Genomic DNA, 22,119 nt, shown 5'->3' on the forward strand with positions numbered 1-22,119 from the left:
TCAGTTTGTGCCTGTTGCCTCTTGTCCTGGCACTGCCCTTTTTTCACCCTCTCTAGGTATTTACATACATTAATAAGATTCCCATGAGCTTTCTCTTCTCCAGACTAAACAGTCCCAGCTCACTCAGTCTTTCCTCATATGAGAGATGCTCCAATCCCTTCATCATCTTCATGTGTCTTTGTTCAACTTTCCAGTGTGTCACTCTTGTACTGGGGAGTCTAGAACTGGACCCAGCACTCCAGGTGATATCGAAAAGTCAGAGACAAAACTCTCTAATACCTGGGTTGGAGTGTTAGAAAGCAGGCATTCTTTATTTTCGGCACTGGATGCATGGGGTTTAAGTTCCGCCCAACATGCATGCTGATGTTGGTTCACTGCTTATCTTTATATTGCTGGTCTATACATATTCATGACCTTTCTGAGAAACTATTAGCATATTCATTACTGTTCCATGAACTGTATCAACACTCTTACTACACATGTGTGGCCTAATGGGTTGCGGGTCCCCTGGTGGTCATTTGGAACATCTTCATCCTTTCTTCATCCTCTTTTTCATCATCTCCCTCCTCTTCTTCTCATCCTTTTCATGACCTTCTCTTCCTCTGGCCCTGTTTCAGCACTCTTGGCTCATGTCTTGGTTGTGGACCCGTTCTTACCTACTTAGTAGCTAAACTGTAAAATGCAGCGTTCTACTAGCCCGCTAAACTACATAACACAGTGTTGTACAGTTCGGCCATGTCATGGATAAAAAGTTGCAAGATTTACAGTTAAGAACACTGGGAAAATTCCTCCCTTATCACAGGTGTGGCCTCACGAGCGCTGAGCTGAGGGGACAGATGGCCTCCTGTGACCCACTGTCTGTATTTTACCCAGTGCAGCCCAGGATACCACTCACCTTCTGTGCAGCAAGAGCACATTGCTGGCTCATGTTCAGCCTGGTGCCACTAGGACCCTCAGGTCCTTTTTTGCCAGGCTGCTGTCCAGCTGGGTGACCCCCAAGAATATGCTGGTGCAGGACAGGGTTTCTTCCCCAGGTGCAGGACTTGGCACTTCTCTTTGTTGAACTTCACGACCTATTTCTCCAGCCTGTCAAGATCCCTCTGGGTCGCAGCACGACCCCCTGGTGTATCAGCCACCCCTCCCACTTTTCTGTCATCTGCACACTTGCTGAGGTACGCTGCCTCATCATCCAGATCATTAATGAAGATGCCGAAAAGGACTGAACGCAAGCTGTCACACTGTAGGCACAAATGCCATTACTGTCCCACCATCCATACTGAGCTGGGTGCCAACACATTTTCTGAAGAGCCACAGTCTGTTTGGATCTCTCAAATTTACAGGACAATGTACTCTGTGATTTAAACTTTATTTCATGAGCTCATGAAGAAATACAACACACAAACATGACAAACAGGGCTCATTCCCCCTTGCCCAGACTACTCTATCATGTGAATTCACTTATTCACCACTTGAGTCACAAGGTTTCGTTGGAAAGAGCGAGTGTCCTACCTGGCAGGGAAAGGCAGTCAGAGGACTAGAAGGATGTAAACCACTGCTATTCCAAGCAGTCTTAGAACGCAAGGAGTTAGCGGTAATGCATTGCAAAGCTCATCAAAAGGGGCAAGGAGACGTGATCTTTGGAAATGGACAAGCAGATGGAACAGCAAAAAAGATGTGAGGGTGTGGAAAAAAAGATGTGAAGGTGTGCTCCCCTCCCCCCACCCCTCCCACCCTTTGTGCCCCTGACAATGCTCAAGCCATAACCATCTGCGGTGGTGGTCACGATTGCTGCCTGCAGCTGGAGTGAATTGGTGGGGGACAGATAAGGACACAATAACCACCGGCTGTTGTGAACAACCTGCCTGCTTAGCAGTGCTGGCCAAGCTAACTCCAGCCAAGTGTCAATGAAACTCACTCCTGTAGTCAGTATGCAATATGATGATGAGTCAGTTATTTCATAATTAGTGGGCAGCTCGGAACCCACTAAGCCCCCCTGCACGGCAGCATGCCAGAATCTTCCCTCGAGTAGGGATGCCTCTCTACGTTACTCCTCGAGGTTGAGAGATTCCTTGCTGCAATGGATAAGTGATTAATAGCATGCTAAACTTTGAAATCTTAGCTAAGTGGTATTGTTAGCCAAAATCATAACCAAGAAAACTCTCTAAACCAAATGATAGTTTAGAGAGCCGACATTGGTTTATTGCAGTGCTGGGTGCATGGTGGGTTTTTCCTCCCAATGTGCGCACCAAGCTACTCAAGGTTATAAATTATATAAAATAGATTATTTGCATATTCATATGCATTGCATACTCATTGTGAATAATGGACCAGATATGATTTATTTAAAGAACGGTGTGCTCTTGTTTATCTGAGGAGACCCTTATTGTTGACTTGAGGATGCACTAAATCCTTGAATGGGTGACATAGGGAGTGTGCTAATTGTCCAGGCACAAGATATGTTAGTGTTGTTAACTTGAAGATATACTAGGTCCTTGAATGGGAATGTGCTAATTGTTCAAGTGCAAGATATGTTAATGAGTTCCCGGAAAGTTAATGAATATACATGAGTAACTTGTTTAAAGAGAGGGCTGAAAGGTTCCCTTGGGGTGCATGACTTTGGTGGAGCATCCCCCATGCACCCAGCACTGCCGAATAAAGATAACCTCCGCTCACTCGAATATTGGTGATAGATTCTTTGAATCAATTGTCATTCACACACAGGATTGCAACACTTTATCAGTTTGTCTCCTCTTGTGGCCAGAACTTTCTCACCTGAAGGCTTCTTTTGCATACCATAGATAACAGTGTTCTTTACTTGAAAGCTTCCTTTGCATAACACAGATAACAGCGTTCTTTTCACCATCTGTTCTTTGTTTCCCCGAGCTTGAGACATCAGCAAAAGAAGGGGGGCTTCTTCTCTGTTCTAACTAAATTACTCAAGTCTTTGTTATTGGTATAAAGGATTGATTGCGCATATATAATCCTTTAGATCTAAACCGTTGACCAATTCTGAGATTAGTCTGGATTCAGCTACATCTAAAATCCCCTCTGAGAAGTTGTTTAGAATGCAAGGGGGTCCTTTCTGAACCTCATGACTCAACAGGAGGGTCTCCCTGGAAGTTTTGTCTAACCTTGTCCTCTGTGCAGTAAACAATCAGTGTACCTTACCATCGAATCTTGTTATGCCGTTGTCACATTTACTATCAAATTTTGTTAAATCTGTTTTACACCAATAAACGTGTTGCCACTGCTCTCTTACAAGTGAAGTGCGTCACTCCATCCGCAACAGAAGACAGCAATAAAAGGGTCAATACTAGGAGCATTGATACCTGAAATAAAAATGAGTTTGGAGTTACAAGAATATACAGAAAAGGAAGATAAATTGGCCAAAATACCAAAATGTTAAAAAAATTCTGAAGGATGGTGGGTGACGTGATCATGAAGTACTAATATCTATGAGAATGATGGAAAAACTCATGCAGAAAATGCATAATGAAACCCACTGGGGAACAGAAGCCTTAGTAGATAGTGTCAAAAGATATGCAGTATGGCCAAAAATGCTGACCCTTGCGAACATCACTGTAAAGAAGTGCCAGACATGCTGTACAAGTAATCCTAAAATCCAAAAGAAACCACTGGCAGAGTTGTGAAAAGAGGAACTGCTCCTGGGGAACACTGGAAACTAGATCTTTTGAGTTGACAAGGTCTGACGTACGGAATTAGACTCTCTAACTCAAAAGTTATAAAGTAGGTATGTTTATTGCGCGCAGATGCACGGGGGATCGCTCCTCCACAAGCGTGCATGCCCGAAGTGACGAACCATCTCACATTTATACAATAAAACAAATGAATATTCAATTAACACCTATACATATTCGTTACCTAAACCGGCTTACTCTCGCTTCGTATGTTAATTAGCTTATCAGTCCTTTGCCTGGAATGTGGTGGTCTTGCAGGTTTGTAGGTGATTCATGTCCTTGTGACCATCTGATCTTCTCCAGCAAGAAGACTTAGCACTCCCTCCCTCTAGATAACGTTGGAATATCTCTCATCCTTTTCTCATTCTTTTTTAAATAGCCCCTTTGTTAGAGGAAGAAGGGTAGGCGTCTCCTCAAAGCTGTGTGGCTATGTGACCAGACACCGCACCAGTCACCATACCCACATTCCTGAGCAGACATATACAATCACAATCGATGTCCATTGTCCCCATTTCACACTATTTCCCCATATCAGGTCCAATCAGTATAAGTATTTGCTTGCCCCAGTGGATACCTTCTCAGGATGGCCAGAAGCCTTCCCTTGCTATACCAGTGTGGTGAGAGAAGTCATTAAGGTAATATTAAAAGAAATAATTCCTAGATGTGAGATTCCAGAAGGATTTTCCTCTAATAACGGGCCCCATTTTGTCACAGAGATAGTCCAAGGAGCGTCCAAATTCCTCCAGTTTAAATGGGATTTGCGCACCCCTTGGAGCCCACAGTCCAGTGGGAAAATAGAAAGGATCAATCAAACAATTAAGGCTCAAAAAACAAAATTGTGCCAGGAAACTCGGATTAAATGGATTGAGGTATAACCTGTGGCCCTGATGAGAATTAGGATTGCCCCTAGAACAAAGGAAGGAGTAAAGAGTAAAGCCATTTGAAATTTTATATGGGAAACCATTGCCAGTTAATAGCCTAACCACAGAAAAGGACCAAATGCATATTAAAGGTGAAGAAATGTTAAGGAGATACTTAATCTGTGTCACAAACCTTATTGTCCTTACAGAAATATGTAAATCAAAAGCTCCATTGCCTTCGGATTCAACAGTACATCAGTTTCAACCAGGAGATTTGGTTGAAAAAACCCAAACACCGTATCTTTGAATGGAGATGAGGCATGTAAGAACCAGTGAGAATTAACTGTGGCTAAATGTAATTGTAAACAATTGTTCAAAGTGTATAAAATTTTTGCTGTGGGCTAGCTCTGTGGGTTGCCACCCAGCACCCCCCTCTGCACAGACACCCAAGAGGCAAACACCTCGGCTCTGCCCAGAGCCACTCTTGCTCACCGGGTGAAGAACCTGGAGCTGGGATAACGCAGCTAGTGGTGGCTCCGCTTCCAAACCTTTTGGGTAAGGTGCTGCTCTACCTTCCAGCGTGGAGCTTTGGGATATGCTGTTTCCATGAGCGAGCAGATTCTGGCAAAATTGCCAGACAAAAGGTGATGGTGGCAGGAGACAGTGATCTGCAGGTGGCAGTGGCAGCTGTGCTGGTTTTGGCTGGGATACAGTTAATTGTCTTCATAGTAGCTAGTATGGGGCTGTGTTTTGGGTTTGTGCTAGTCACCCTGATGACAATACAGCGATGTTTACACAGAGCCAAGGCCTTTTCTGCCTCTCACCCCACCAGTGAGCAGGCTAGGGGGGCACCAGAAGCTGGGAGGCGACACAGCCGGGACAGCTGACCCCGACTGGCCAAAGGATATTCCATACCATAGACCGTCATGCTCAGTATATAAGGCTGGGGAAGGAGGAAAGGGGAATGCTCAGAGTTACAGCGTTTTGTCTTCCCAAGTCCCCACTGGGTGTGATGGAGCCCGGCTGTCCTGGGGATGGCTGAGCACCTGCCTGCCGTGGGAAGTGGTGAATGAATTCTTTGTTTTGCTTTGCTTGAGCACGTGGCTTTTGCTTTACCTGTTAAAATGTCTTTATCTCAACCCATGAGTTTCCTCACTTTTATCTTTCTGATTCTCTCCGCCATCCCACTGGGTGGGAGCAAGCGAGTGGCTGCGTGGGGCTCGGTTGCCGGCCACAGTTAAACCACGACTTTACCCTAAATCCAGGACTTTCCAGCTCCCCCTGCTCTGCCAGCGAGCGGGGCACAAGGAGCCAGGAGGGAGCAGAGCCGGGACACCTGCCCCAAACTCGCCAAAGGGATATTCCACACCGTGGGAATCACACCCAGTATATAAACTGGGGGGAGTTGGCTGGGGGCCACCAATGGCCGCTGGGGGACTGGCTGGGCATCGCTCGGTGTGGGTGACCAACTGCATCGTGCATCACTTGGGCTTTTTTACCCTCGGGTTTTATTCCTCTCTGTTTCTGTTCCTTTTTCATTACAGTTGTTATTATCATTGTTACTATAGTTTATTTTATATCAATTACTAATTTGTTCTTATCTCAACCCATGAGTTTTACCTTTTTCACAATTCTCCCCATCCTGCCTAGGCGGTGGGGGAGGTGAGCAAGCAGCTGAGTGGTACTTAGTTAAATAAGAATTTAAGTACTTAGTACTTAAGGTACTTAGCCAACCGGGATTAAACCAGGGCAACTGCGTAATTGCCCTGTAGGTCTCCCCGGCCACCCTGCCTGCCCGTATGGCACCCTGGACCCTGGCCTTGACCTAACAGCGCTGCTCCCAGCATACGTCAAGCCTTAGCATCAGCCCTGTTACCCAAAACCTGAGCAGGAGTGGAGTGAACAGTCATGTGGAGGCAGAACTAAGCTGCCCAGGCTCCAGGGTATTTTCCCCTCAATTCCTTTGGCACAGGAAGGTCACAAAGTGGCCGTCCCCAGGATAGCATCCAGGTGGGCTTTCCCCTGCAGCTCATTGCTGCTCCAAACACAGCGGTGGCAGCAAATCTTGCAACGCAGCACCGACTCCGTGTCACGTAGGCATCGTGCCGAGGGTGGCACTGTGCACAGGAGACGGATCCCATGGCTTCCCTCCCCTTCCCCAGCTTCCCTCCCCTTCCCCAGCTTCCCTCCCCTTCCCTTCCCACATGCTCCATCTGTCATCCCCACCCAGCCGCCCACATTCTTCCCTCACTGGAATCTCTCTGATGTGTGTGGATCTCTTGTTCCCAGTTACGGCTCTGGGAGCAACTCTGCTTGTTCCTCAGTGCTTACATCTTGCTGCTAGCTCTGATATTCTTTAGTTGCCCTGAACTAAAGTCTTCTAGTCTTCTGACACGAACTAGCAAAGGAAGCTAGTCTCTGAAAAGTGATTTAAAGTTCACCAGTCGATCCCTTAGCCTTGTGCCCTGCAGATGCTTTGCTCAGTTAGATGGGAGCTGCTGATCCGAGCAGCTTGTTTTCTCTGTGGTACGATCCTGCCCACAGCGGGATCTCCGTTCCCAAGAAGAATTTACCATTCAGTTTTTATTGCGAGAGGAGGCCAGCTGGGCTTCTGGGGACCTCAGGTTTGTTCAGATTTAGGCAATTCTTGTCAAGCCTTTCAAGCTCCCGGTGAACTGGCAAAGTACTCCAGCCTCTGTTAACAGAAAGGTACATCTTTGCCTTTTTCATGTATAAGAAACTAAACTAAATATTTCTCGGAGTTTTTTTCATACTCATAGTTTTTTCCTCGCGCTAAATTCAAACATGTTGAGTGAGGTATAACTCAGCTTCCCCCAAATTGCAACACAGACCCACAGACTTCACACAAACATCAATTTGATGCAGTTTGGGGAAGCCCAGCTCAACTGTGTCTCCTTTTCCTGCCTGTTCATCCAGCACCATTTGGGTTTGACTTTGAGCTCACTGCGTGTCTAATGAAAGCAGATACTTGTGTGCAGAACTGACAAGTTGTTTATTCATTAAATGCTACTCCGGTCTTCTCTTTGAGAGGATGATTTGGATTTGTCATGGTTAAACCCCAGCTGGTAACAAAAGACCACACATCTCCTGTGCCACAACATTAGCGGCGATGCTGAACAGCAAAAGATACTCGGCAGCTGCTGACGGTCCTGTCTGCTGCTCTACCAGGCGGCTCCCAGGACTCACAACGGAACTCCGGTGACACAGAGCACTCCAAGGTAGAACTGTTTGAGGGAACCAGAGTCCAGCCCATTTTGGGCTTGAAGGCAATGACTGTGCCTTAAAACACGAGGCAAGAACCAGTTCTGCATTCCTCCGGCCGCCTGCACCGGCTGACAGCACCGCAGGCACGGAGGCCCCAACTCCCTTTCAGCACAGGAAGGAACCCAACTAAAAAGGGGATGGATGCCGGGAGGCTCCAGAGCAGCAGCCGTCTTCCCCAGAGTAACCAGCACTGCACTGACCTTCTCCCTCTCACAAAGGGTTCCACAGCTGCCTCTCATCCTTGCCATCCTGCAGATTACTAGTTCTGCTGAAGAGCTGAGATGACAAGTAACATCAGCACCTCCATGAGCCCGCTGCCAGCCTCTCGCATCCGTCTGACAGTCCCGGAGCTGCCTTGCAGCCAGGCTTCCAAAAAGGATAGATGGATACCAACTGTGATAATGCATTGCTCTAGTGACCTTACATTTTTCACGTCAGAAATAATTTTTACTTCTTTTAAGACTAAAAATAGTACCTACAATGATTAAAAACCCACTCCACTCCCCCCCCCACCAAAACCCCAACCACAACAAAGATAATTGACTAATCCAGCCTTGTGAAACTTCACAAGACATTTCAACGAAAGGATAACTTTTTACATGTGCTACATGATAGAAATAATATTCACCCCACAGTTCTAGAGGAATTAGCCAAGAAGGTGAGTTATGGCAAAGTCATACATCAGCCCTAATTCAGTGAGATGTTTTGCAATGTTGCCCTTAGCATGCAGAACAAGTCCCATTTGGGTCATAAGAACGACACGCAACCCCACAAGGGGCTGCATTCTGCTTTATCTCCCCAAACAGGGCACTGCAAGCACACACTGTGAATTTAAAAACTGTATCTGAAAATCCCTAAGCCTCTGTCTCTACAACACAGGCAGATCAAGCTTTTAACACTAATGCACGATCACATTAATGTGCATATATTCTTCAACCAACATTTATCTGCTGGAATAAGCTGGAAAGACTAGTACTTATCACTACAATTATTTATACAGACACACGAACGTCAAGTGGATTTGAACAATACTATAGCATCATGTCCTGTTAAAACCAGTCACCTCTTGAATTTACCCTACAGCTGCAGCAAGCTGCTTGTAAGCCACTCACAGACAATTTCATTCAAGATAACTGCGCTAACACCTGAAGATACACCACTTTTTTTGGAGGCCAGTTTACAAGCAGGAGTCACCATCCGCAGGGCAAAGTCCTGAGTACAGTTTGTCCAGTTCAGCTGGCCTCTGGCTCTCCCCTTCTGCCGCTTTTTGGTTCCCAACAGATAATCCCTGAGGGGAACTTGGTTTATTCTGTCATCCTGGCCACTTTTCTTTTTGAAACTTTTTCTTCAGAGTGGTCACGTTTTACCTTCATTTCCATTGGGTCATCTGTATCATCTACAGAAGAAGGGAAGAAGAATTAAAGGTTGCAAGTCTTTCTCTGACTTCAGTGCAATAGCCCAGCAATGACAACAGCCAGTGAAGTTACAAAGCACGCCAGAAAATGCTTCTCTTTACAGGCAACAAAAGTAACACCGGGAGCAGGGGACTCTGATTCTCAGATTTTGCCTTTCCCTATCTCCAACAGCCATCACAACATTTACTCCTCTACACCACAGGGTTTGCGGAAGAACTGTCAGCATACATCGCTTACACCTGGAAGGTACCAATGTGCAACCTCCTGGATACATCAGTACATGCAGGATTGGGAACAATTAATTCCTTCTGACCACAGCAAATGAGGCAGGAATACTTAAAGTCTCCCCTCAGCTGCTGCACGTTGGGATTGTGTAATAGATGATAGAGGCTACTGTGGCATGCTCTTAAATACAAAACCATCGCTTCCGTTACATTCCTGCAGAGGAGTCCCTGGAGGCTGAGAGCTCATCACAGGCCCTAGGATTTCAATCTTAGTAGCACAGGTGCTGTAAGTGAAACATCCGTGTGACTGGAAATACCCAATTAATCCAGAGTCCCCCAGAGTTCGAGTGTTCCAGCCCTAACTGGTAACTACCGGTTTGTTATGCATATGCTTAACCTATTTAGGAAACAAGGTCAAAAGGTACATTTCTTAGAGCAACTCAGCTCTCAAGGGCTTTTTGCTCATGGTCGGTGGGAACCTCAAATAATTCCTGCTACGAGGCAGGGTAGACCATGGCAAAAAGGACAAGCAACAACGCTCTGGTTTGCAAGAGGCATGGGCAGAGCTGCAGGGATTTGTGCACCTTGGCGATACACCTGAAAAACCTGAGGCCGCGGAGGCTGTCGGTGCAGACGGGAGGCAGAGGAGGTCTGCTTTGGGGAAGGCGTTCCTCCAGCAGGCAGAAGCAAGCTGCCATGCTGCCAGGGCAGCCAGAAGGGGAAGAACACTGCTCAACTTCTACTTTTCCCTCTTGGGACTTCATTTTAACAGTAACTAGAAGAGCAGCGCAGGGGGCTGGTACCCAAGGGGAAAGGCATCCTGGAAATCAACACAAAACCAACCCCCAGAGCCTGTTCCTGGTGACAGCCCCTGCACTGCAGCATCTCGTACCTCTCGTCAGCTGGGCTGTTCCGTACTGCTCCTCGCGGACCTGTTTCATCAGCTGTAGGTTGTGATCACTGGCTTCTTTGTGGTTCACCATCGGGAAGGGGTAATCTCGACCTGGGGACATGGGGACAGCGACCTTTACAGAACTAATCAAGGACATTTCACTGGATTTGCACCCCAGCAAATGCTTGCAGCTTTTCTTAAAATAAATGGCATCTCAGATAGACCACATGACCCACTCTCCAGAGCTGCCTGCTTCTCTCCATCAAAGAGTACGAGCTCCCATTTAGACATAAGCTTATAAGAGACTTCAAAGATGCATTAGAGCAGCAGCAAAACACAAGATGTTCAGAGACTCTTTAAAGACAGCCAAGCATCTGAGCCAGAAAAAAGCAACTGCAACAACTTAAAGCGATTCAATAATTTTAGGACATGAACTGGAGGCAAAAATACGTACTCTGAAATTAAGACTCCAATAAAAAACCTTAAAGGAGATTTGGCAGAAGGTAGACTGCTGGCTGAATCAATCCATTTTCAGAAAATAAATGCATGACTTGTGTTGGAAGTGTGACATTTCCATCTCACACATGTAATTATTTTGGACAGTTAATAGCAGCAAAACCCTAAGCCAGGTATCCGAATGAATTACCTATGATACATCCCGCTTGCTTCTGCTCCTCTTCAGATGCCATCCAGGGCTCATAGATGTACTTAGAGGGAAAGTTCTTTAGTACAGGCAAGTATTTGCTGCAAAAGAGGAATAATATGGGGTTTTATAATCCTGCAGACAAATACTCAAACATTTAAGAGAAGTGTAAACCAACCTATGCCATATTAATTCTTGGTGATCATATGGATACTACAATCCATGGGGAAGTTCTGATTAATTCTGCACAAAAGAACTGGGTTTATGTTCGGAAACCTCCACAGAGGGATATCTTCCAAAAGTTAACTTTACAGCATAGAATAAATGGGTTGATTTAAACACTACTTCATTTTGACTTCATCCAAAATATTTTGGTTTTTAACATTTTCACTGACATTTCATCCTAAATTTCAACAAATCTCTAAACCAAATTAATTTTAAAAAAATATCTTAAAGTCTTACAGAATGGGAAAGTAATTTTCTGTCCCACTCTGTCAGATATGTCAGCATGGGCTTCCTCTTTGATGATACCCAAAGCTAGATAGGATGTGAGGAAGAGGAGATGTGGGGACATCAACAGTCTGCTCCTGCTCCAGTCGGCTGTAAAATCACCCTCTACTTATGAGAAAGCTCATCAGCACCTTATTGAGAGATAAGGAAACTGAGACTCTGAAGCAAAAAGGATTGAGAGTAGAAAATAAAACTTAAGTATCTAAAATTAACCAGACCACCTATAAAACCAAGCAGCACAGCACTTGGTTCCCCACAGACTGGAGCAGGGGGAAGTTTTACTCAAGTCCTTTAGAAAAAGGAGTCAGCCTGGCGAGCACACACAGTCCCGGAGCCGACAGGTGCTAGAAATCAACACAGTGCCCTGCTCAGTCACCTCCTTGCCACCATGGGCATGTCTCTGCCTCAGTTTCCCGATGTGTTCAATAAAATCATTGCTAGGACCCCTGTTTCACAAGTGTATCAGTTTCAAACGGACACGAGTTCATCAGCTTGTGCTGCACGAGGAGCTGGGGAAGCTCGACATCGCCCTACCGGACGTATTGCCCCTCGGGGTCCGTGCGCCTCCCGAAGTGGACGGGGCAGAAGATCCGGGTGTACTGGTGGAAGAATGCGCTGGCCGACAGCCACATCCAGTTCCCTGCGTTGATGCTGTAGTCAGCATCTAGAAGCAGCTCTTCAAACACCTGCAGTTCAGGGATGGGAAAAGAAAGAGAAGCATCCCTGGAATGGCTAAGTTGCAAAAAATAATTAAAAAAAAAAAATTGGGGTTTTTTTGGAGGGGTTGATGGGTGGGAGATGAAGGTGAAGCTCACTGCTAAAAGCACAGCACCCTGCTGGTTTGGGCTGCCCTTCTCAAAGGGAAGGCTCTCCAGTTTGCCAGAAGGAAGACAGAGCAACCTGAAGCCCAAAGTTATCTTCAACACCCAAAAATCATCAGGTCTCAGGGATGGGAACAACCTGTCAAGGGCTCAAATGACAGACCACAAGATTTCATAAACCATGAGACTCCTAGCAAGGCTCGGTAAGGAAGCGCAGCACCACCTCCCGCTGCCACGCTCACATCTGGCAGGGGTTTCTCAAGGTCAGCCAGAAGAGAGAAACCAAAGAACCAAAGCAAACCTTCATGCCCTCTTCCCAGCTGATCCAAAGGTCCCCCCGTGTCAGGAAGCAGGCGACAGCGTGCCGAGCAAGGTGATGGATCCAACCTTCCTGGTGCAGCTGGGTCATAATCGCATCGATCCACGGGAACCCTGTCTGTGCCTGCAGCAGAAGAGGAACACCAGCCCTCCTGCACAAAGTGGCATTCCACCTGTCCCACACGCTGCTGGAAGCCCCACCTCAACCAGCCAGCTGGGACCAGCCCCAGGGCGACAGAAAAACCCTAAACTGAAGCGCAGTAGTTGTGGCAATGCATCTTTATTACCGTTTTCCATTTGTGGAGCCTCTCTGCGTCCTCATCCCAACTGATCTGAAGGCAGATGGGGTTCCCAGCCATTTTGGTGAAGTTTGGTGTTGCTGATGCCACCGTATAGAAGAATTCCCTCCACAAAAGCTGCCCTTGCAGTGACACTGGGGGCAGAGAGTGATGCTTGGCCTGCAAAAGGCACATGAGGTGAAAGCTTCTGTTCACATATACCGTTGCACTCTCACTCATTTTGTGGCTGTCAGGCCTGTAAAATAAAGATTAATCTAACTACACTGCCGGCTTCATGGCACGTTACCAGGCAAGCCAAAGAAATTAAAGATCTGAAGCAATGCTATATGCTCAACACCAAAGCTGAATTCTGTTAGAGCTCAGTGTTACCACAAACATTCTCTACCTACCTTCCAAAATGGTGTCACACTGGGATTTCTTAAACCAAAACTGTGTTTATTAACATATTAACTGCTTGACTATCTGAATCCAGGTGGCTCAGCCATGTCTCAAGAGATACTCTTCAGAAAGAGGTTCAGGAAGACCTTAGTTTTCTTGTGTTGGTGTCCACTACACTTTTCCTTAAGAATCAAAGAAGTTTTCAGAAGCTGGTTTTGGCTTATGCTATAGTTAAAACTTGTCTAAGCTGAAAACAGATGATTTTAAAAACTAAGCTGCTTGAACAGGCTCAACTGATCAAAAACGTCACTTCAACACCAGGCAGGTGTCTTGAACTCCTTGAATTTTGGGAGGGTTTGCCTGGGCTTCCCTGCTGCTTCCAGGTCTCCTTGAATCACAGAAGGGTTTGGGTTGGAAGGGACCTTGAAGACCATCCAGTCCCAACCGCCCCACCAGAGATGGGGACACCTGCCACCAGCCCAGGCTGCTCCCAGCCCCGTCCAGCCTGGCCTTGACCTCCCAGGGATGGGGCACCCACAGCTGCTCTGGGCAGCCTGTGCCAGCACCTCGCCACACTCATTACCCCCTATTTATCATATTTCTAAAACTTAATTGGGAAAAGCTGTAGGCATCCACGGGTGTTTCACACAACACATAAAGCCACTTCACAGATTTCATCAGATGCTGTGAAAAGACATTAGCAAAGTAGTATTTTTTGGGTACAGCAGGTGCCTACCGAGACGACCCGAGTGTTAAATCCTAGCCTCAGATGCCAAACTGAGATTTGTGAGAGTGCTGGATTTGCTTAACTACAACCCATTATTTTCTTACCTGAGCATAAATGTTTGACAACCTATAAAAAAAGGTGCGAACTGACAGACAGCCCATACTGAAATACGGGCTCAGGCCCGTGGTGCTTGGAAGCAGCGAATTTGGGATTGTTCTTGGTTTAGTAAAACTTGCCACCCAGCCCTAAAATGAAAACAGAAAGCCAGGTTGAGGCAGCACAAGGTGAGACACGTCCAGATAATGACACAGGGGGGAAAAAAAAAACACCGTTTGGCAATTGGCTTCTGCATCACAGAAGCCTGTTCAGCATCACGCCTGGAAGATGTTCCCACCACCCATCCTCCCACAAAAGCCACCAGCAAGGACAATGAGACCAGGCTGCCACCCTCCTCCAAGATCTGCACATACATCAGCCTCCTCCAAGGCCAACACGAAGGCCACGTTGTTTATTTGAGTTAAAATATAAAGTGGTGTGTCATTGTTGCAGCCACTCATTTAGTCTTTGAGCAACTCTCGCGTTGTTGTGGAGCCTGGTGGCCCCTGGGTGCTGCGGAGCTCTGCTCTCCCCAGGTGATTTTGATACATGGGGAGCAGCTCTCCCTGTCGCAGAACCATGCTGAAGGTCCTTTGCACTTTATGAAACTGGGGGTGGGTAAAGCATCGCAGCCAGCACCCAAAGCAGGCTTGGCTGCCCAGAGCTGAGCCCCAGCAGGCAAAAACTCAGCTCAAGCAGGAACAGCCGAGCAGTTGCCAGAGGTCCAGACACAACCACACACAACAGGGGCAAGGTGGGCACCAACCTCAGCCCACCCAGGGCCGCTGTCCCCACCCACGTAAAATCGAGGCTGACCTGGTCAGTCAAGTGTTGCTCCAGGCGCTGCAGCCCTTTGGTCTCCCCTCCTTTCCAGGGGGAAAGGCTCTCCGGGGGGATCTTCAAATCCACAGGGAGAGGCACCCTGTAACACTCAGCCAGGCACAGCTCGGGGGCCCTACACCTCCTAACGTGAAAGAGAAGCCTCATTCAGAGAGGGAACGGGAGCCCAGATCTCCTGTCACAGCACAGCTGGAGCACGGGGGAACAAAATCGCAGCCAGAAAGCCCAGGCTGCACTCTCTCCGTGGGGAAGAGAGCTCATCCTCTTCGCTCCGGGTAATTCTAGCCTGAGCTGGGGGAAGAGGAACAGACCCACCAGATGCCAGCGCCCAGAGCAGTCGGCTGCAGCCCCCACAGCTCAGACACCCCCTCACCTCCCACCCGCCAAAGGAGGCTCAGAGGCACCTTCTCTCCAGCCTCCCCCAGCTGTCTCATCCATCCCTGCCAGGGAGCCAAGAGCCCCCTCAGACTCTAAACACAATTCCAGACCCTCCAAACGCTGCTCCCGGGGAGCGGTGGCTCCGAGAGAGGTTCCACAGGGAAGGAGGCAGAGCGGCTCCCTGTGCCACCTCCCCAGCTGCAACCTCCTAACTGGGGGGGGGAGGGGTGTGGGGGGGGGGGTGTCTGCACCTCTGAGCATCACCCCCCCATCTCCCCTGCAGCCTCAGCTGCCGAGGCTCTGCCCGTGAGGCTGGAGGAGCATCAGAGTATGGGTTTTCCCCCCTGTAAAACACAGGGGAGGAGGTTCAAGGACACGGCAGCGGTGTGCAGACTGCTCAAACCCCACAAACGAACTTGGATATCGATAGAGAGCTTTCTGCTTACCTGGGGAAAACCGAGCTCAGCTCTGTTGCAGACACCTACAGAGGAAGGGGTCAGTGGGGCTCTCAGAGCACTGACATAACACAGGCCTGCTGGGAAGCATGTGAACCACTTATCTCTCATCATCATTAATTTAAAAAAGCACAAGTAAACTAATCGGGGAAAAAAGAAGGGGGGAAAAAAAAAGTACAAGGGAAAAAAAAAATGCAAGAACTGATATATCCCAACAGTTACATGGGTCTTGTCATCGAACTACCTGAGGACAACATTCAGGAATTAACAGGATGCCCCTAGACGGAAGCCTGAGTTACCAACACCGGCCTGAGGCCACGCAGGAGGCACCTGACAAGTTCCAAGCACACGCAGTCCCGTCCCCAGTGGCCAGCTCTCTCCTTCCCCGGTCTTACCTCCCTTTGGATCACTGACCTCCCCTCATGCAGAGCTAAACATAAGACATCTTTGACTCTGAGCTTCTTCTCCAGTCCTGGGAGACATGAGCTCAGTCCCTCCTTCCCATACAGCAGAGGGGAGAAGATTTAAAGCCAGAAGGGAACAGTATGATTTTTCCACCGAGCTTCCTGCATAAAACAAGCTATAGTGGTTCATCCAATTCCTGCCCTAAATCTTGACTTGAGAGGAACCTAGAGCATGCCTTTGAGGAGGGGACGTGTAATTCCTTAAGCATTCCTCGTTAAACTTTTACAGGTCTCAAAAGCTGTTCTCAATGTGCCTTGCAAAAGCTGAAGTCTTTCAGCTGTGCCACGTCTCATCTGCTCTCCCCTCCCAACAGCAGAGTCACATCCCCTGGACATAAAAATCAGTAACTCTCCGTGCACAGAAGTAACGCAATGCAACATCTAAACCACCCCATTCTCCTCTGGCCCTGGCTCTTCCAGCCGGAGAAAAAGGACCTGCAGTTCCCAGCTGGCTGGCTGGTACTTACTGGAAGTCTTCAGCTGTAATGTTTCGGACAGGCACCTCGGGGTCACCGAGCAGAGACAGAATGTGAAGGAATCTCTTGTATGTTAATGGGGGAGAACCGCCGTTTAGGTCCAAAATCCTAAATAAAACAAGATCGCTTTTCACCATAAATAATATAAACCAAGAAGGGAGCTGGAGCTGCCAGTGAATAGGGCAGTAAAAGCACAGACTGGAACAGCCCCAGTTCGTGCAACTGAACGTGGAAATTACAGATTTGACAAGTAAAGGTTCCCTGGGTGAAGGTACATCCATCCTGACAGCAGGCACTCAGGACCCGAGACAACAGGATGGGAGCGGGATGCCAGCCGCAGCTCCAGCCGGGCAGCTCCGTACGGCCCGGCAAGGCTGGGACGGCAGGGGGTGAGGTGCAGGGCACTTCTGGGGCTGCCACCGGCAGCCAGGTCACAAAAACCAGGTTCAGGGCAGTAAATAACGGCTCTGTGTGAGCAACCACCTGTGCAGACAGATGGCAAGTCATATACATCCACTCGTACATAAATTAGGGTCTATCCAGAACTGGAGTGCTAAGGCTGTTTTAGCCATTAGCAATTACCTTCCTGTTATTACTAATTTCAGTATCCTCAGTCATTCACCTGTGAATAACACCTTGGATCCAAGTGTATCCAGACAGCAGTAAAAGATGATTAGAAAGATATAAAAAAAAATCTGATACAAAAGATTTATATAAAAGTCCTATTAAATGTGTTAACAAATTTCTTCCACTCCGTTTAAAAGTAACTAATATAAGTTCATAAGTGAATTATACTCCCAAAAGGAAAAAATTAACCAACTCTAAGCACAAATCACTGCCCAGCATCCTAATACCTGTGCAAAATCTCTTCGTTCCAGCAGACCAAGACACAAAAATTCTCCAGCAAACAGTGCCACGTTCATCTCAGACAGTCCAACTTGCTCAAGAGGCATGTGTTAGCATTCAAAAAGACCAAGATATTTGGCCTTTTCTCCCTGACACTTCCTAAATTCAAAACAAACCTTCCTGGAGACACCTCTTTGGGGCAACCACGTACCGTTTGGTGTCGTACAGACTGTGGCCCACCAGGGAAAGGACCTCAAAGCCCAGCTCTTCTCCGAGACGTCGTATGTTGGCCTCCATCTCCTTGTAAAACGGTTCCATCTCCGCATCCAGAGTCACTTGCGTGATATTCCACTTCTGGACGTGATCTCTAAGAACAGACTCGTATTCTCCTTGAATAACCAGCAAGCAGGAGCCCAGCTGAGACAAGTTTTTCTGGAGATCCTCCAGGGACTGCAGCAGAAAATGCCACCGCAGGGCCCCTATGTGCATCACGGATGTCATGAACTTTCTGTCCAGGATGTAGACGGGGTAGATGGCCTCCGAGGACTCGAGGGCAGCCAGCAGCGCCGGGTTGTCATGAAGCCGAAGTCCTTTCCGGAAAAGGTGAATAGTGCGATGCAGCATCCTGGCTGTCCTCCTCAGACCCAGTAAAAGAGGAAGGGAACCCTTGGCTTTTGGGTTACACGATCCCTATAAAGAAAAAAGTCAATTAACAATTAGGAACGAAGCTCCAAACAGCCCTCAGCTCTTTTTATCGCAAGTATCTTCTGCTTTTTGATAAGTTTTCATGAGAGAGAAAAGCAGAAGCAGGACCAAACCACTCTCCTCTGCCTCCTCAGCCAGGTTCCATCATTCAGCAGCAGTATCACAACCTCGCTCCGGAGAAAATGGCTTTTTCTCTAAATGAGTCATTCAATTCCTTAAATTAAATCCCTAAATGACATTACACCCCAACAGCACTCACCAGAAGGAAGGAATCAAAACAGATAGAGTTGCCGGAGCTCCGTTTACTGCAAAAACATTTTACAAGCCCACAGATGTGGCCATCAGCAAACACTCTGGAAGCCAACAGTGACAAGATTCGTACACAACGGGCTGCAGGGAGAGCAGCTCCGCAGGAGCCCTCGTCTCATCTGAGCCCCAATGCAACACTCGCTCTGGCAGCGAAAAGGCTTCCTGGATTTCAGGAGCAGACACCCAGAAGTTTCCTCACCAACAAGACTGTTAAGGCTTCAAGGTGAAGCAAGGGAAAGCAAAGCCCAACCAATGCTGATACAGGAGCGTAATATCCCAGATCACCCATCTGCCATAGCTCTTATCCATCTTTCCTAGCACCCGCATGGTGCTTCCAAGTGCCAGGAGAAAAGCCCTCCTCTCTCCGTAGCAGAGCTGGGTGGTGATAATGGCACAAAACCACTCTTTTTCCAAAAGAGGGCTGATGTAGGGATCAGCACATGCTTATTCCCCTTGGAACTGCTTCAGCTGAGTTTCGGGGACAGGCTGGAGGGGTGTCTGGGCTCAGCCTGGGGCAGCTCAGGGCAGAGTCTGAGCAACTGCCCCGCTACCGCCGCTGCTCTGCTGGGTGAGGGGCTCGGCAGGCACCACCAGCCCGGCACCACCAGCCCCAGCCACCAGCCTGTGCCTGTGCCAAAGCCGGCAGCACCTCCCCAGCTCGCTCCCTCCCACCTGAAAGGGGGAACCTCAGCGCCCACCTCCCAGGTGGGTCCACACCGACTTCTGCTTTCAGGCGTTCCCACACAGAGATGAGTGATCAGCAAAGAACCACACAACAACCTCGAAGCAGCTCCAGCTCGTTCCAGCCAAGCTGCTCCACTCACCCTCCCAGGCAGCTGCAGCAGGTGCCTCAGCCCAGCTCAACCCGCAACCAAGGGCTTTACCGGCCTCATGAAGACAACGTGACTTACCCTGTCCCCAAAGACACTCAGCAGCATCACCCAGACAAACCTGCTGCGCTCCCAGGTGGTGGCACAACCTGTTCAACCCCCAGGAAGCCAGCCCTGCGAGCCTGTGGGCTGACGAGCACCAAACACGGGGCTCTGGGCTTTGTGGGGTGCTCTGGGCTGCGCCCCAGCTCAGGCACCGCCCGCGCATCCCAGGAGAACAGGAAAAACAAGGTGACTCTCCCACTGCTCAGGGGAGGGCCCAGCTGGCACTTCTGGGAGCAAACCGTGCAGAGGGTGCCAAAGAGTCCCCTGCACCCTGAGCATGGGACCAGCCTGCACCAGCTGGCCTCACCGAGGGGATGCCCCGAGTCGGGGGCTCCAATGCCCCCCACCCCAAGCCCCGTGGCCCCACATGGTCTGCAGGGCCACCCCAAGCCCCATAAAGCCCACAGGATCACCCCAAGCCCAGCGCCCCTTGGCCCCAGGCAGCCCGTGGAGCCTCCCCACGCAGCCTATAGGAACACCCCCGTGTCGGGACACAGCCCATGGGGCTGCCCAAGCCCGTGGCCCTGCACCTCCACATACCCGTGGGGGTCACCCTGAGCCCAGTGCCCCATACAGCCTACAGGGCAGCACCAAACTTGGGGTCCCACCAGCCCATGGAACAGCCCTGAGCCCAGGGTGTCCCAGGGGGGCTCCAATGAGGTGGGGAGGGGCCCGTCCCATCCCTCACAGTGGTGGCATCGCCTGTGGGACCAGTGGGGCATGGCTGTGGGGAGTGGGACCACACCACGGCAGGGACTGGGCACAGGGCAGGGGGGCACAGCTAGAAGGGGCCTGGGTGGGCTGCAGGGCCTGGGTTAGGGGCAGCTCTGGGGATCCCAGTGCAGGGGACTGGGCAAATTGGAGTTGGTGGGGAGCAGGGGATCCACTAAAAGGGGCTGGGGTGCACTGGGGAGGGAGTGAACCCAGAGACGAAGCGGTGTCAGGGCCGGGCAGGGAGCTGGGACCCCACGCTGGATGGCCAGGGACAGCGGGGGGTCACTGGTGCACTGCGGGTGGTGTCAGAAAGGCGGTGGTGGCTCAGCACCAAGGGCCTGCACCCTCCGGCACCCCTGCCCTGTCAGGGGGAATGGGGAGAGCCCTGGGGGGCTGGGGGGCAGGCAGGGTGGGCATCGCCTGTCGATTGACCTGGGGTTGGGGTTTGTCCACTGCCATGGTTCTAACTCTCACCTGGATTACACCCGTTCCCCAAAACTCAACCAGTGCAGGCAGAAAAGGCACCTTGCACCCGATACAGCCCCGCGCTCCAGGAGAGGCACACCAGGACAGAAAGCAGGGAAAACCCCAAATTGGACAACCAGGTCTTACCTCAAGAGTTGCTTGGCTGACACTTTGGGGTCTTTACAACGTGTCCCCCCAAAAAGAGGACGGTACACAACCGGTGGTCCCGACTGTCCCGCCGCCGAGCATCTCTGCAGGGGGGGATCTGCCAGAGGAGAGAAGTCAGAGCGTCACCACCTCAACCAGCTGTGCTGCTCCTCTTCCTGCAAGCACTGAGAAAGGAGTGGCCAGGTTTAAACACTCCTAAAGACCAAAAATATATGCACCGAGGTGGATCCCGTGCCAAAGACGGCCAAGCGACTGCAGGCTGTGGTGTAAACCCCGAGGAGGAGGACGGCAGCGGCTCACAGCCCTCAGAGCCAGCCCAGCACCGGGAACGAGCACCTTGAACGGTTTAATTCCCTCTGTGGGAGCTCTGGATCATCCAGTTAAATCAAACCACAAACGTTCTCCTCAGCCGCCAGCCCGGCCACTTCTGAAGGGGCAGGAACACAATTATAAAGCTTTAAACAGGCGGCGGCCAGCGGGAAGGGGCAGCCTGGCAGGTGCCCTCTGGAACCGCGGTTGGGGCTGTTGACGTGACATCATTGTTTGAAGGGGTTCTGATTCGACAGGCTAGAGAACAATTCCTTAATTGGGATTTAAGGATGCCTATTTTTATTTTTCGCATAAATTTGGTTACATAAACCCAGCCTGCACACCAAGCCAGGCTGCAGCGGCTGCTGAGAGCACCCCAGTGCCACCTGCAGCAGGCACGGAGCCCCCCAGAACCCACCCGCCTGAGGGGCCTGGCCGGGTGCTCCCCTGCAGTGCCTCGGGGGGCAGGGGGCCTCGGCCCGGGGGGGGATCCTGCCTGGGGGGGCTGGGGGGGACCGGCCCAGGGGGACCCGGCCCGCTGGGAGGGTCTGGGGGGGGGGGGGGGGGGGAGGGGTACGACGGCCCGGGAGGACCCTGCCTCGGGGGAGCTGGGCGTCGGTCCGGGGGGGGCTCTGCCCGTGGGGACCCTCGGACGGGCGGCCAAGGGGCGAGGGCAGGAGCGGCGGAGGCGACCGCTGCACCAGCTCCGCGAGGGGCGAGCGGCGCGGGCCGGCCCCCCTTTACCTCGTTCCCCCGCGGCTCCTCCCGGCGGCGCGGCCCCGCGGGCCCCGTTACACAACTCCAGCCGGGCCGGGGGGCCGGGCCGGGCCGCCGCGGTTACGCAAGGGCCGCCCGGCGGGGCGGGCGGGCGGGGGGGCACAAGCCACGC

General features: G+C 50.1%; 1 protein-coding gene across 4 annotated transcripts; it reads right to left on the reverse strand.

Moving 5' to 3' along the window:
* Positions 1-6,964: 6,964 nt before the first annotated feature.
* Positions 6,965-22,070, reverse strand: LOC119158543 (cryptochrome-1-like). Of its 4 annotated transcripts, XR_005107900.1 has the most exons (14): positions 21,975-22,070; positions 20,901-21,018; positions 17,837-18,315; positions 16,771-16,887; positions 14,983-15,130; positions 14,175-14,315; positions 12,954-13,124; positions 12,650-12,790; positions 12,062-12,213; positions 11,021-11,118; positions 10,375-10,485; positions 9,211-9,239; positions 7,662-8,209; positions 6,965-7,251 (listed from the first exon to the last, which is right to left on the reverse strand). XR_005107900.1 is itself a non-coding variant. In XM_037410639.1 (13 exons), exons 3-13 carry the CDS (start codon positions 18,247-18,249, stop codon positions 8,138-8,140), a joined length of 1,593 nt encoding a protein of 530 aa, XP_037266536.1. In that variant the 5' UTR covers positions 18,250-18,315; positions 20,901-21,018; positions 21,975-22,070; the 3' UTR covers positions 6,965-8,137. The 4 variants fall into 4 exon arrangements, 3 of the variants coding, with proteins under 3 accessions (XP_037266536.1, XP_037266537.1, XP_037266538.1); XM_037410639.1 differs by having other exon boundaries at positions 6,965-8,209; XM_037410640.1 differs by having other exon boundaries at positions 6,965-8,209; positions 20,901-21,085; positions 21,975-22,066.
* Between the last annotated feature and the right edge of the window lie 49 nt (positions 22,071-22,119).

The sequence above is a fragment of the Falco rusticolus genome, chromosome 17 (genome assembly GCF_015220075.1).
Source record: "Falco rusticolus isolate bFalRus1 chromosome 17, bFalRus1.pri, whole genome shotgun sequence".
In the NCBI taxonomy this organism is placed as follows: domain Eukaryota; kingdom Metazoa; phylum Chordata; class Aves; order Falconiformes; family Falconidae; genus Falco; species Falco rusticolus.